Source organism: Myotis lucifugus, unplaced genomic scaffold (genome assembly GCF_000147115.1).
Source record: "Myotis lucifugus unplaced genomic scaffold, Myoluc2.0 scaffold_17, whole genome shotgun sequence".
In the NCBI taxonomy this organism is placed as follows: Eukaryota; Metazoa; Chordata; class Mammalia; order Chiroptera; family Vespertilionidae; genus Myotis; species Myotis lucifugus.
The window spans coordinates 9846924-9861044 of record NW_005871065.1 but is presented as its reverse complement, the minus strand read 5'-3'; the positions used below and the strand labels follow the sequence as shown (position 1 = coordinate 9861044).

The 14121-nt window shown below is 40.7% G+C and overlaps 1 protein-coding gene across 1 annotated transcript in view; it reads left to right on the top strand.

Moving 5' to 3' along the window:
- OPRK1 (opioid receptor kappa 1) overlaps positions 1–13070 on the top strand; it is a 16137-nt gene extending 3067 nt beyond the window's left edge. Inside the window, exons 3-4 of the mRNA XM_006085265.3 lie at positions 10338–10690; positions 12454–13070. Coding sequence (XP_006085327.1) covers positions 10338–10690; positions 12454–12986 — 886 coding nt within the window. The 3' untranslated portion in view covers positions 12987–13070. The remainder of the gene's footprint in view (positions 1–10337; positions 10691–12453) is intronic.
- Positions 13071–14121: the final 1051 nt, after the last annotated feature.

Sequence of the window (14121 nt, the reverse complement as noted above, 5' to 3'; positions counted from 1 at the left end):
TCCAGGACTAAATTTGTTAGAAGGGGATACATTTAGCTACAAATACAAAAGCAGTTAGACAGTTCACATAAAAACATCTTCCATCCTTCCACCTCATTCTCAATTAGTTGGTGATTATGTTGGATAATAAATGAAAAGTGAAGAATTATACTATTATCCTGGAATGCCAGCCTATTGAAATGATAGTGCTCATAAATCTATAGCTAAGAGAATTGTAGAGTACTTAGAATTTGTTCAGAATGATACATAGTCAAAGAACTGAAAAATAAAACCTCAGAAGAAAAATTGGGGGACTTGGATTTCATTGGCTCAGGTGAAGAAAGGAGTGAAGATTGGAGAGGGTGTCCTCAAGAGGGCCCTGGAATGCTCATCAGAACTGAGCATGGATTCAAATCGATGTTGAGGGCTGAGCAATATTGCTTGGAAAGATGAAGGCTCACTTTTGAGAAATACACGATTTTAATATACATGCAAAGGGGTCCTGGTCGAGTTCAGTCAACTAGGAACTCATCCTGGAGATGGAATTTGGGTGCTTGGATGGCAGTGCAGGTGCCAGTCTAATGGCCAGCTGAGACCTGAGGAGAAAGTTAGGGTTGTGGAGCAAGCATTGATTGTTTGTGAGCCTGCCTTACAAATTAAAGTTTCAATTGTTTTCATCATTTGATGTGTACCATCTTTCATGATTCCCTAACATGAGGGCACATTAACCTTTCACTATGAAAACCTTAAATTTTGTGCCTTTCAGCAAACCCTTCCCTCCAGGCTTTGGGGTTTGTGGCCTTGGGGAGGGAAGTTCTTTAGCTTTTGATCCACATCCTTGGGTCCTACCAACACTGTGTGCCTATGGTGTGACACTCGTGTTCTCTTCACCTGCAACCCAGCTCACACTCCAGACCTTGCCAGGTAGCCCCACCTCTAACATATTAAACATCCATTCTCCCACTCGCATTACAACTTCCCATGCAGACAGCTGTCTCCTCCCTTAGCAAAACATGATTAAAATTGAATGAACACTTACTATAAGCCAGGCTGGTAAAGCTACCTACTTCGCGTGAATTATTTTATTTAATCTTCACAGCCATAGGTATATTATCATGACCACTTAACAGATGTTGAAAGTAAGGCAAAGAAAGATTAAATAAACTGACTAACGCCACAACTTGCTAACTGTGGGACTAGAATGACCCCAGCAGCTTGACCCCAGATCCTGTGCTGTGATCCATTCTGCTATTCGTTTTCCTCTGGACCACTTCTACAGACTGGGATACCTTCTTACCTGGCACGCCTTCATTTTCTCCCAGACTATTTCTTCTTTTCTTACCTAGCCTAGACCCCAGGAGCCATAACTTCAGCCTCTTTGATAATATACTCAACTACCATGATTTCCTGCCCTTTTGCCACTCTATCCCATCAAACCTTAATTCTGGTTCAAGCCAGTAACCTATCTTCCTTGTTCCTATACCCAGCTAGTTTAATGCTGCAGAATAAAATCAATTTTATCTTTGTCAGAGCAACACCACTTGCTTCAAGTCTATCTGACTAGAATTCTGCCTAGTTTCCTGTGTCTCCTATTTTCCAGAAGGATCCCATTCCTTTTACTATTTCCCACATTAAAAACCTAATTTCCCCATGGGGCCCTGTGCTCCGGCTCCTCCTGACTCCTAAAAACCTAATTTAAATGGTACTAATCCTCAAGCCCTCTATCTGACCATATCATCCACCTGCTAGGAACACTCCTTCTCTTACCTACATGTACTGGCAGCCACCCTCCCCTCATTCCCTTTCATCTCAAAGAGTTCCCTTCCTTCTATTCAAGGCAAATCCCTGCTCCTGTGTTTTGAACTTTCACAGCCATAGGTTTCTTTGCCATATCAGTTATCTCCTTTCTACTCTATCCATAATCTCTCCCCTTCTACTGCTTTTGTCCCGTAAGCACCTGGACATACTCAAGTATTTCTCATCTTAGAAATAATCAACATCCATAAAGCTTCCATTTTTCTGAGTTCCCTTAGCTAATGTCTTTTCATCCTCTTGTTTGTCATAGGTCAGCTTCTTGGAGAAATAATCCCTCCTCTTCATTTCCTTGTCTTCCGCCTATTCCTCAGCTCAGTGCCCTTAGTTCTTTTCCTGGCGGTTCTTCACCAAAGTTATGGCGCTCACATTCCAGATGCTCACGTGTGAGGCTGGTTATCACTTGTTTTCCATGGACACTTGGCGTGCTTGACCAATCTTATATTCCTCACTTTCCACACCAGCATCCTGTTCTTGACTTCCTTCCACGTCCTTTAAGGTTCTCTTTAGTCTCCATCACAGACTCCTCTTCCTTTTACGTTTCTTAAATAGTCACATTTTCCAGAGCCTTCTTAGCTCTCTTTGGTTCTCACTTGACATACTCTCTGTATTAGTCAGGTTTCCACTAGCGAAGCAGAACCAGTAGGGGATGTACATATGAAGAGATTTATTGCAAGGAACTGACATGTCATTGTGGGGCTGGCTAGGCAAGTCTGGAACCCATGGGGCGGGCATCAAGGAAGGCAGGTGCATCCAGGTGGAATTTTGTCTTCCTCAGAGAAGCCTCAGCTCTGCTCTTAAGGCCTTTCAACTGTTTGGATGAGGCCTACCAGATTACCTAGGATAATGTCCCTTGTTTAAAGTCAACTGATTATGGACTTTAACCACATCTACAAAACACCTTTACCTTGACTGAATATTGGGGGAGTGTAGCTTGGCCAAGATGGCACGTCAAATTGATCATTCCACTCTTACTGGTATTATCCATTTCTCTGGCCATAATATTCAGGCAAATTCCGACTAATCCTAAATCCATGAATCTCTCTCCCAGGTGTTAATACCTAGCTGCAGACTCAGTTGGCCTCCTTCCTTCCTGATGGCTCTATGTGATTATCTTGCAGGTACTTCAAGTTTCTAGAGAATCTGCCTGTATTAATTTGCAATGGCTGCTATAACAAAGTACCTCAGATTAGGTGGCTTTAACAACAGACATATATTTTTTCATACTCCTAGAGGCTAGAAGTTCAAGATCAAGGGGTTGGCAAGCTTGGTTTCTTCTGAGGCCTCTCTCCTTGGCTTGCAGATGGCTGTTTTCTCCCTGTGTCTTCACATTGTCTTCTGTCTGTGTCCTAATAGTCTCTTCTTATGATGCCAGCCATACCGAATTAGGGCACATCTTAAGACCCCATTTTACCTCATTTTATCTCTATAAAGGCCCTGTCTCCCAAGGCAGTTCCATTCTGAAGACTCAGCATTAGGACTTGAACACATGAATTTGGGTCAAGGGACACAATTCAGCCCTAAACACAATCTGTTCCCTTCCTGTTCTACTTAAGAAAACACTCACCTCAAGCTTCAATATGCATGATAATTATGGATATACACTGAGTGGCCAGATTATTATGACCACCCCATCAGTACTTCGTTGGGCCACCTTTTGTATGTTCTTTTTTAATTTAAAGAAAAGCTTTACCTGACTCAGTCTGGGCCTCATGGTTGAACTTGTGCCAGTCTGACAACTGTGTGGCTATAACTAAATTGGAGAAGTATGGGAAGAGTGGAGTAACCCAATCAGAGTGTCTGCTACAGTGCCTGACTCTTTTCCTTCCCAGCTGTTTTATTCCTCCACCTCGAAGTGCTCATTGTAATTATTGTAGTTTATGTGCACACCATAAACATGTAGTTTATTCCATATTCTCTCAAATGTCAACATAGCTCACCTTAGATAATATTGCCAAACCATGCCTAGAGAGGCGTTAGAGAAAAGGCAGAGGTATGTTGTATAATTAGACACGTGCCACTCCCTGTTATCTAACATTAGTCTTACCTTAGACTTTGGTTAAAAAAATGTGTCCTACTTTATTCTAAATTCTCTTTTGGATTCAATATTAAATATTTCCTTAAAACAAGAATAGCAAAGATAACTTCAGAAATTATTTACAAAGGGCCTATCTTGCATTTCTCAAAGTAATTTTATCATTTGACAACCTCTAAAAAGAGTGAGTTGATTTTATTGCAAGTGTTTATGTGGATTAGCTAAATGGAATTATTTTCTCCTCTGAGACATGTGATTGCAGATGAAGTCCAAATCTTTGCAGAACTGTTTCAGAGATAAGAGATTAAACACACACACCCTCCCCCTAAGAAAAAAGATAAAAAGGCAAAAAATAACTTGGTGATCAGTATAGAGCTCCTAAACTCTAACAGACTCCAGGCAAAATTGTAGTCTCCATGGTTACTTCTTGATTATGTTGACTTTATAAGATGACAGTTTTTCCTGGTGCCTATCTTCTCAGTTCCAGAGGAACTTCTCTCTCCTTGGGGATGATAGCGCCTCTCCATTAATCATTCAAGGGAGAACAGTATCTTTATGTGAACTATGCAGTTCTCACCTCCTTTTCTCTATATTAATTTGTGGATACACTCAATTGTCATCCCTGGTGGCTCTGTGCTCAGCTAAAAACCTAACGTTGTAGGGCTGCAAGACAGGTTTAGACCTGTATTAACAAAAAATGGTTTCAGAATAACGTTTATTTATTCCTCAACAGAAAATCAACCAATGATTTTTTTTGTTTGTTTCTTTCTTTGGAGGGGGTGCTGGCTTATGACTTAGATAAGGAAACCTTATGCAAGAAGAATAAATTTTAGGAGTGGGGATAATATTGTAAAATGCTTGCTGATCAAGCCAGTCACACTTTACATAAAAGATAAGAAAACAGAAAACATGTGAGGAATTGAGAGATTCCAAAGGAAATTGGCCTACAGGTGAGCAAGGAAGCCATCAGATTAAGAATGGCTAGATTTATGAGCATTTAGAGATCTGCTATAACAACAGGAACAATTTTCTGAGCTCCTGTTGAGCTCATTAACTCATTATTAACTCGTTTAACTGCACAACAAAACTCAAAACTCTGTGCTTTACGATGTTGCTTTTCACCTAGTAAATGGCTCACTTCCTCTGGACAAAAGAGGGAGCAGGAGGGTAACTGTATCTCCTCTGTGCCAGCACCCTTTAGCCTACTTTAGTTAGGTCAGTCTTCAGTACAAAAATGGAAAAATAATTTAGCCCAGCCAGCGTGGCTCATTGGTTGAGTGTCGACCTATGAACCAGGAGGTCACAATTTGATTCCAGTCAGGCCATATGCTCGGTTGTGGGCTTGATCCCCAGTGTGGGGCCTGTAGGAGGTAGCCGATGAATGAATTTCTCTCATCAATGATGTTTCTGTCTCTCTCTTCCTCTCCTTTCCTCTCTGATATCAATAAAAATATATTTTTTTAAAAAAGGAAAATAATTTAAGATGTCTACATATGTATTCAGATAGCTGTACACTAGGAAACTTCAGTCATATGAGATTTGTAGTTTTCCACTAGGTGTTCTTGGCCATTATAAATACGCTTCGCACACAGTTGCATGTACTCAAACATTGTTCTGGCAGTCAGGGCCCTGATTACAGACAGGAGGAGGAGTTACTGGGGTGCTAACTATTCCAGGGAAATCATTACTTTGACATTCCCCTGTTCTCCTTTCCCTGCCACCACCCTGCAGGGGTGTGCGGTGATGCAAGTCCACCATTCTGGCTACCTGCCTGGTGACTGCGGTCTCCACAGTCATGGGACTCAGGGACACACTCCACTTCTCAGTTCTCTTTATAGTGTTTGCTTTTTGCATTGGGAGAATAATTCTGGAGAACTGAAGGGGCCTGATGCCTATGGGAATATGACTCCTTTAGAATACTACAGATCGGAGCAATTTCAAAGTCAGATCATTGGAGAAACAATAACTGCATTTCCCTTCTTCTTCTAAAATTAATAAGCTACTTCCCTTTAGGAAAGGACCATGATTTCAATAGTAAGTAGTCCGAAAGGACAGATTAATTTCATCAAGATAAACTGAAGATATGGACAGGATTTAATGAAGCAAACTCATTATGTTTTCAAATTAATTCTTCTGAGAATTCACATCAGTATACCTATCATTATTTTTTTTTATCATTTTAAACATAAAATGTAGAAGCCTATGTGTCTGGAAAACACACACAGAAAAATGAGTAAGTCATATTGTTAGCAATGCAGAGAAGAGTACCAAAACTTGTCTCTCACTAAGCCAGTCTTCCACTGTTGGCTGAAAGGCCTGCCTTTCTCAGGGGCTGCAGAATTTTCCTGCTGCTAAGTTTGGTGTTTGGGGGTCTTCAGATTCCTAATGCAGCCCTAATATTATAAGTTAAAGGCCGGCTTGTAGGTGTTTGTTGTTTTCATTATGCTGGAGCTGTAGTTAGATGGCTACTCAGAAGGCTCAGATTTTACTTCCCCACTGTCTCATGAATTTGTGGTTTCAGGCAATTCACTTACTTCCTCTTTATTCAGTTCCCGCAACTGAAAAATGGGTAGTGCCTTTGATAAAACTCAAACACCATAAAGTACATGGCAGCATTTGTTCATCAAGGGGCAGCATGCTAATGTTTTACATCAGTGTTAACTTCTGGACTATGCCCTCTTACCTCATGTCACATGTTGTCTACCCTCATGACACATATGTGACCACACTAATCAGAATGTTTTTCAATCTTTAGCTGATGGAGGTGGCATTATTCTCAGAATCACATTATTTCTCTGATGAAATTCCTGACTCCTTAAGAAGCTTTGGAATGACAGTCCTGAATTCCTTTACTTATTAGACATGGAGTCTGAGAACCAATGAAAAGTATCTCCAGAAAAAAATGCGGGCATTGGTATCTTATGGGATTGTGATACTGGTTATTTGGACAGTAGTAGATAACTAATAATGACAGTAGCAATGATAACAGCAGCAGGAGCAGCAATATGACAATGACGGTTGGCATTCACTGAGCAACTATCAAGTACCAGGTCCCGTGCTAAGTAATTGGTGCTTAGCCATCAAGATTGTGGACTTATCATGCTGTCATAAAGCTAAAAAGGAGCTTCTGATTAATGAATCAGGATTTAAATTAAAAAACAAAACACTTGGACGATACACCTCAATAGCAAGACATTCTAATAATCTAGGAATGACCTTCCCCCTGCATGTTGTCTGAGAACAGCAGGTGCAAGGAAAGAGCCAGAAGCCCTGAGACCACTGTGTCAGAAATGGCCCCCATGGGTGCCTCGTTTCTTGGGTTGCTAGTGTCACACTTTCCCGGAAATGCGTCCTGGTGACATTGGTTCCCGATATCTCAGCAGATAACTTGGTTCCCTTTGCCATCACACAAGCATGTATGGTTGCCAATCTAAGAGCCATGCCTTGATTCTCTGTAAAGAGCACTACACTGGGAAGGTCTTGAGTTAAGGTATCATGGGGAGCATTTGTAACTCCTGTAGACACCCTCCGCCATGTTGCCTCACTGCTGGCTCTCAGTTCCTTAGTGGACCCCTCTTTTGGGCCTGCTCTCCCGCCTCTGCTGGTACACCATACTGTTGTTTGCAGGTTTGTAACTTTGTCAGGTTTAGTGAGGACAGCCCACGGACTTTGCTCTTTTAGTGCCATATGCTCCTGTGGTGTGTGTGCTAAAAGTGCACCACTTGCTGCCAGCCCACCCCCAGCCTCTCCACATAAGCCCCAAATGCCCACCCAGATGATGCCATTTTACTTGAAATACTTGTGAATTTTAGTAAAGCAGTGTGGATGACATGGAAAATAATTTTGTGTATCCTCTCAGAGTAAGAAAGCTTACTTGTTTTTTCTACCAGTGGACATACAGTGACCAGAGGACTAACTACTGTTTCATTGTGGTTAAATACAAACAATACCCAACAGCTCAACCAGACTGTCGTTGAGGGTGAGGGTTTTGTCTTATGGATCCAGGCCAGTGTAGGATATAAGACTGTCAATAACTATTTGTTGAACTCTTTGCTTATTTATTACTTTCATTATACCCGTTTAGTTCTCCCTTTGTGGTGCTGCAGGGCTATAAACATCTGTCTTTCAGGAATGTGGGAGAGAGGCCTTGCTCTCCTGCCCCTTCCAGATCCTCCCACTGAGCCTCTGCCTCTGCTGACACTAGACAAATTACTTACCCGAGTCTAACCTTCTTCACCTCTATTGGGGGAAAAGACATAAATCTTCAGGGTAAACTTGAAGGGCAGTCGTTGTGAGAATCAAATAGGATACACTGAAGTCAACATATTGAGTTTGGTGCTGGGGAGAGGTAAGAATGCGGGAGCTGGGATCAAACCCCTGGGTGTGAATTCCTGCCATGCCACTTATCATTGTATTACTTTGAGAAATTTACAGAATAGGGAATTTTACAGAGGCTTCCACCACATAAGAGAGGAAAGAGGATTTGGGGAACATGAAATAAATTAGACATATTCTCCAGACCAGGTGCATGCTACTAATTATTGCAGGAACTTTATGAAACAGGCATTCTATTTCCCATTTTATCGTTGGGAAACTGCAGCTCAGGGTTCTTAGTGACCTCTCCAAAGTCTATCAGTTGGAAGGAAACATGACTAGATCACATGTCTGCCTAAGCGTGTAAGGCAGAGATCAGTTTAACTTTATAGAGAAAGAAGAGAATATCAGGGAAACAATGTGAGAGTAGAAGTCAAAGATATTTCCTGCTTGAATCTTGGCTAGCATTAGGGATTTGGAGGGAGAAAGTTGAAAAAGTAAGAGGTCAGCTTGTAAGAAGCATTTTTTAAAGCATAAAACCATGTTTTAAAGAAGACAATGTCTGGACAGATAGCCTTTCCGTGCGCTCATTAGAAATATTTGGCTCTGCCTCAGTAAATGTACTTGCTTAGTTATCTACGCCTTTATAAAACCTATGCCTTGAGCATTGGCCTTGCACATTGAATCACTTTCTAAAGCTTATGGGACATTTAAAAATATTTGAGTAAAAACTGTAAGACAAAAGCATATTTTTAAATAAACTCCCCACTCTCCAGATGAATGCACTGCTTAGCCAACAGAGCATCAAAATGGAAAACAAAAGATATTAACTGTAGTCCTTATGATGCTTTTATTCAAGCACAAACAAATATGTTTCTTAAGAATAGAAGAGAGGAAGGGAAGATTGGGAGTGGTGAAAGGGTAAGAGGTGGAATTAGGAGACTGTGAGTGAAATGTGGTACTCTGTGTCAGATATTTTGAATGAGGCCATCCACTGCCTTTATCTCTTGTATTGCCATTTTGGTTTTATTAACCTTATTTCACAGGAACCGAAACTCAGAAAAGTCTTGTAATGAGTTCAGACTCGGGACTATTTGACTACTCATTAGACCACACTGTTTCCAAGGGGAGTCAAGGCTGTTCTATCATTTCATGGTAAAAGAAATTTCTCATGTGGCAAATTTATGTCTTGAATGACACCAACACAGTGATCAATGAATACCATTGATATTGATTTTATAGCCAAAGCAGAAATGGTTTTCCATAAGATAGCTTCCTTTAAATGACCTTTAATAAAAGTCATGACCATAACCTTGAGAAAGCCTGGCTCCTTGAAGGCTCAGTGGGCATGGCTGAATTAATTGTGATAAAGTCTACAAATCTGAAGTGTGTAGAAAGTAATAACTTAGGGATTTTCCAAACATATGTTGGCATTTGGCCTCTGAAAGCCTGTGGATATAGTTTGGAACATTTCATGCCCTATAGATCCCTGAGGAATCACTCTAAGTGAGAAAATTTTCTTAATTTGGTTTTAGTTGAAAATGGAATTGTTCTAAACTTCATGTTGTAATGAAAAGAATAATTTGGGCTTAAAGGCAATCTTTCTGACCTACTTTTAAATTACTCTCCCCACATTTGGAAGATGAAACAAATTATGTGCTTGAAAACTCACTCAAGATGGGAGTAAAGCAAAACAGAATTCTTTCTCACCAGCTGTACCAGATTACATTTAGTGCTGTGACATGTATAAGGGAAGGACTCAGCCTGCTGTGTTTACAGAATGCATTGAAAATTAAAAACCAGTGCACAGTGGCAAATTAAAAACCAACAAACTTAGTTGTATTTTAGCCAGTGAATTTGAAAAGACCTGTATTATATGCAAGTCTGTTGAGAAGCTCTGTACTAACTAGTATATTCATCTATTTATCTATGCTGTTTTCTTTACCTGTTAATTTTTTATTTAAATGAATTTTTGCACAAAGTAGTAGAATAAAAGTGAAAGTCAGAGATTTGGGGCCATTTTTATATTACTCCTAAAGTCTAGAATAGTTCTTTTACTGATTTTAAATACTCAATACATATCTGAAGAATAAAGGAATGAAAGCAAATTCAATAATCCACAGGCTTTCACAAACATTTTTACCTCAGGGATTTGACATAAAGATGGAAGGAAATTATCTCACTTCTTGTCTTTTAGATACACTAAGATGAAGACGGCGACCAACATTTATATATTTAACCTGGCTTTGGCTGATGCTTTAGTGACTACCACCATGCCCTTCCAGAGCACTGTTTACCTGATGAATTCCTGGCCCTTTGGGGATGTGCTGTGCAAGATAGTCATTTCCATTGACTACTACAACATGTTTACCAGCATTTTCACCTTGACCATGATGAGTGTGGACCGATACATTGCTGTGTGCCACCCTGTCAAGGCGCTGGACTTTCGCACACCCTTGAATGCGAAAATCATCAATATCTGTATTTGGCTCCTGTCTTCATCTGTTGGCATATCCGCGATTGTCCTTGGAGGAACCAAAGTCAGGGAAGGTAAGGGCAGGCATTTTCATTTAATTTTTTAAACGTACTTCTAATGAAACAAAATCTTAATTTGGGAGTGATTAGAACACACATCTAGTGGAAAAGGCAAAAGACAATGGAAATATAATGCCTAAATCCATGCAAGATGAGAAATAAGACAATTTTGTGTCCCTTTCCATATTTAAACACAAGCTGAGATAGTGACATTACCTGAACACAGAGCCCAACCTGTCTCCCATTTCGGAAGTGCTATCAGAATCTGGAGAAATGGGGCTGAAGGTAAGGAACAATAGGCATATGGGTTTATGAAATACAATTCCACTGTATCCTGGCTATTTTGAGATACCTCCTTGCTCCTCTTCTTTCTCCCTAAAAAGGGACCCATGCATCGTCCCATACACCAAAAGGTGGCAGATTCAATTCCTGATCAGGCACATACCTAGGTTGGGGGTTCAATCCTCAGTCAGGGTGTCTACGGGGGCAACTGATGGATGTTTCTCTCCCTCTCCCTCTCCCTCACCCTCTCCCTCTCCCTCTCCCTTTCCCTCTCCCTCTCCCTCTCCCTCTCCCCCTCTTTCTAAAAAGACAAATCAATAAAAACATATCCTTGGTTGAGGATAAAAACAGAACTCTATGGAATATTATGCAGCTATAAAAAAAGAAGGATCTCTTACCCTTTGAGACAGCATGGAGGGACATGGAGAGCATTGTGCTAAGCAAAATAAGCCATTCAGAGACAGTAAAGTATCACATGATTTCACTTATATGTGGGATCTAATCAACCAATGAACAAAATAGATCCAAAAGCATGGAAGCATGGCACAAACTGACAGATCTCAGAGGGACGGGGGCAGAGATTAAGCAAGGAACTATATGCATATGGACACAGACAATAGTTTGGTGAAGGCCTGAGGTGGAGTGGGAACTGGGTGGAGGAGGTCAATGGTGGAAATATGGGAGACATCTGTAATGCTCTCTTCAATAAAGATCAAAAAAATAAAAAAATAGCACTTTATTATGTTGTGATTGACATGTAAATAGCTGTGCATATTTAATGTATACAACTCAATAAGTTTTGGGATAATTACATACCTGTGGAACCATGACCCCATCAAGAGCATAAACACATCTGTCACCTTTCAAAATTTCCTCCTGCCCTCTTTACTATTACTTTTGTATTCATGTTAAGAACATTTAACATAAGATCTACCCCTCTTAGCAAATTTTAAGTCTACAGTACAGTATTTTTAGCTGTTGGGCCTATGACGCAGAGTAAATGTCCAGAGCCTATTTACTTGCATAACTGAAAGTTTGTACCCTTGACCATCATCTCTCCCCCCACAAGCCCATAGAAACCACTGTTCTACTCTCTGCCTCTATGAGTTTGACTATTTTATATTCCACATATAAGTTAGATCATATAGTATTTGTCTTTTTGTATCTCACTTATTTTACTTAGCATAATGTGTACCAGGTGTCCACCCATGTTGTTGCAAATGGCAGGATTTTCTTTCTTTCTAAGGCTGAATAATATTTCATTTTATATATATATATATATATATATATATATATATATATATATATCACATCTTTTACCTGAGGGTATTTTTCCACTGATTTTTAGGAAGAGTGGAAGGGAGTGGGAGAGAGAAACATCCATATGATAGAGACACATTGATTGGTATGAGCCCAGACCAGGGCAGGGATCCAGCCTGCAACCAAGATATGGGTAATAATACTTTTCTTTTTGTATTGTGGTGTTGTTTTTGCAGACTTGGATGTCATCGAGTGCTCCTTGCAGTTCCCGGATGACAATTACTCGTGGTGGGACCTCTTCATGAAAATCTGCGTCTTCGTCTTTGCCTTTGTGATCCCCGTCATCATCATCATCATCTGCTACACCCTGATGATCCTGCGCTTAAAGAGCGTCCGACTCCTCTCCGGCTCCCGAGAGAAAGATCGCAACCTTCGGCGAATCACCAGACTGGTCCTGGTGGTGGTGGCCGTCTTCATCATCTGCTGGACCCCCATTCACATCTTCATTCTGGTGGAGGCGCTGGGGAGCACCTCTCACAGCACTGCTGCCCTCTCCAGCTATTACTTCTGCATCGCCTTGGGTTACACCAACAGCAGCCTGAACCCCATCCTCTATGCCTTCCTCGACGAAAATTTCAAGCGGTGTTTTAGGGATTTCTGCTTTCCAGTTAAGATGAGGATGGAGCGGCAGAGCACTAGCAGGGTCAGAAATACGGTTCAGGATCCTGCTTACGTGAGGGATGTTGATGGGATAAATAAACCAGTATGACTAGTCGTGGAGATGTCTTCTTATAGTTCTCTGGGAAGAGAAGAGTTCAATGAGCTAGGTTTAACTCAGATTACTACTGCAGTCTGAGGCGGAAAAGTAGAATTTCTTACAAACTTTTAGAAGTCTTATGGTCTGGAGTCATACATGAGGCTGTAGTAGTGACCCAGGTCAATGGAAGCATCAAGGTTGTAGGAATTGAGCGAGCAAATACAACCCCTCAGAAGGGTAGGGAAGCAAGGCTGGTTTCCAGTTCCTCTGATGAACAAGAAACAAGCCTTTTTCTTCTGGTTGCCTAGATTTACTTCAGGACTCAGCTGTCACGAGCCTCCTATGCAATGTGGTTCAAAAGTTCTGTATAGAAAACAAAGCAAAACAAAATGTTGGTTTCAGAGCCCAGTGGGCATCCAATCCCGATGCTTAACATTGACAGCAACAACAACAACCATTTCCAGGGGCCATGCCCAGCTCACTTTATGCTACATGGACCCACATTGTGTGGTGAGGATTCTACCTTAAGTTTGACTTGGACTCATACCTGAAAAGTCTGATGTTCATATAGAGTAGAAAATTATCTTGATATTTAAACATATAAAAGATGGGTTGCAATATAGTTTAATTCCCCGAGGAACTATATTTTTAGCATGCTATTCAGATAAATAATCTCATGATAAGGTCTGTCCTGATGCTAAGAAACATAAATTGGCTTAAATATCACCAAAAGTATATACTAGTACAGTTCCATCTGTAAATAATAGTATATGTGTAAACAAGGAATGGGTTTGCCATAAAGCCAGGCAGTTTCTTGAGAGCGTGTTAATAATTTCCCCGAGTTATTTAGAGCGATGCTGAGACATTTTGCTGCAACATCAGCTTCTCTCTGAGAATCAGTCAATGGCGCATCTCTTTGTGACTCCCCGAGCACCAATTGGTCCTTTATAGTGTCCGTAATGCCACAGAATATTTAACTCACTCCCAGGTTGCAGCCTTTGCTGAATCTAGTTTATATGCAACATCTCTTTATGAATATATTCCTATTACCATATTGTCTGTGTTCGTGAAGGGAAGGCATTTTGCTCGTGTGAATCTCAAGTTATTCTTCCGTGGCTTTCGGTGGAAAGTAGAATTGGTCCTAACT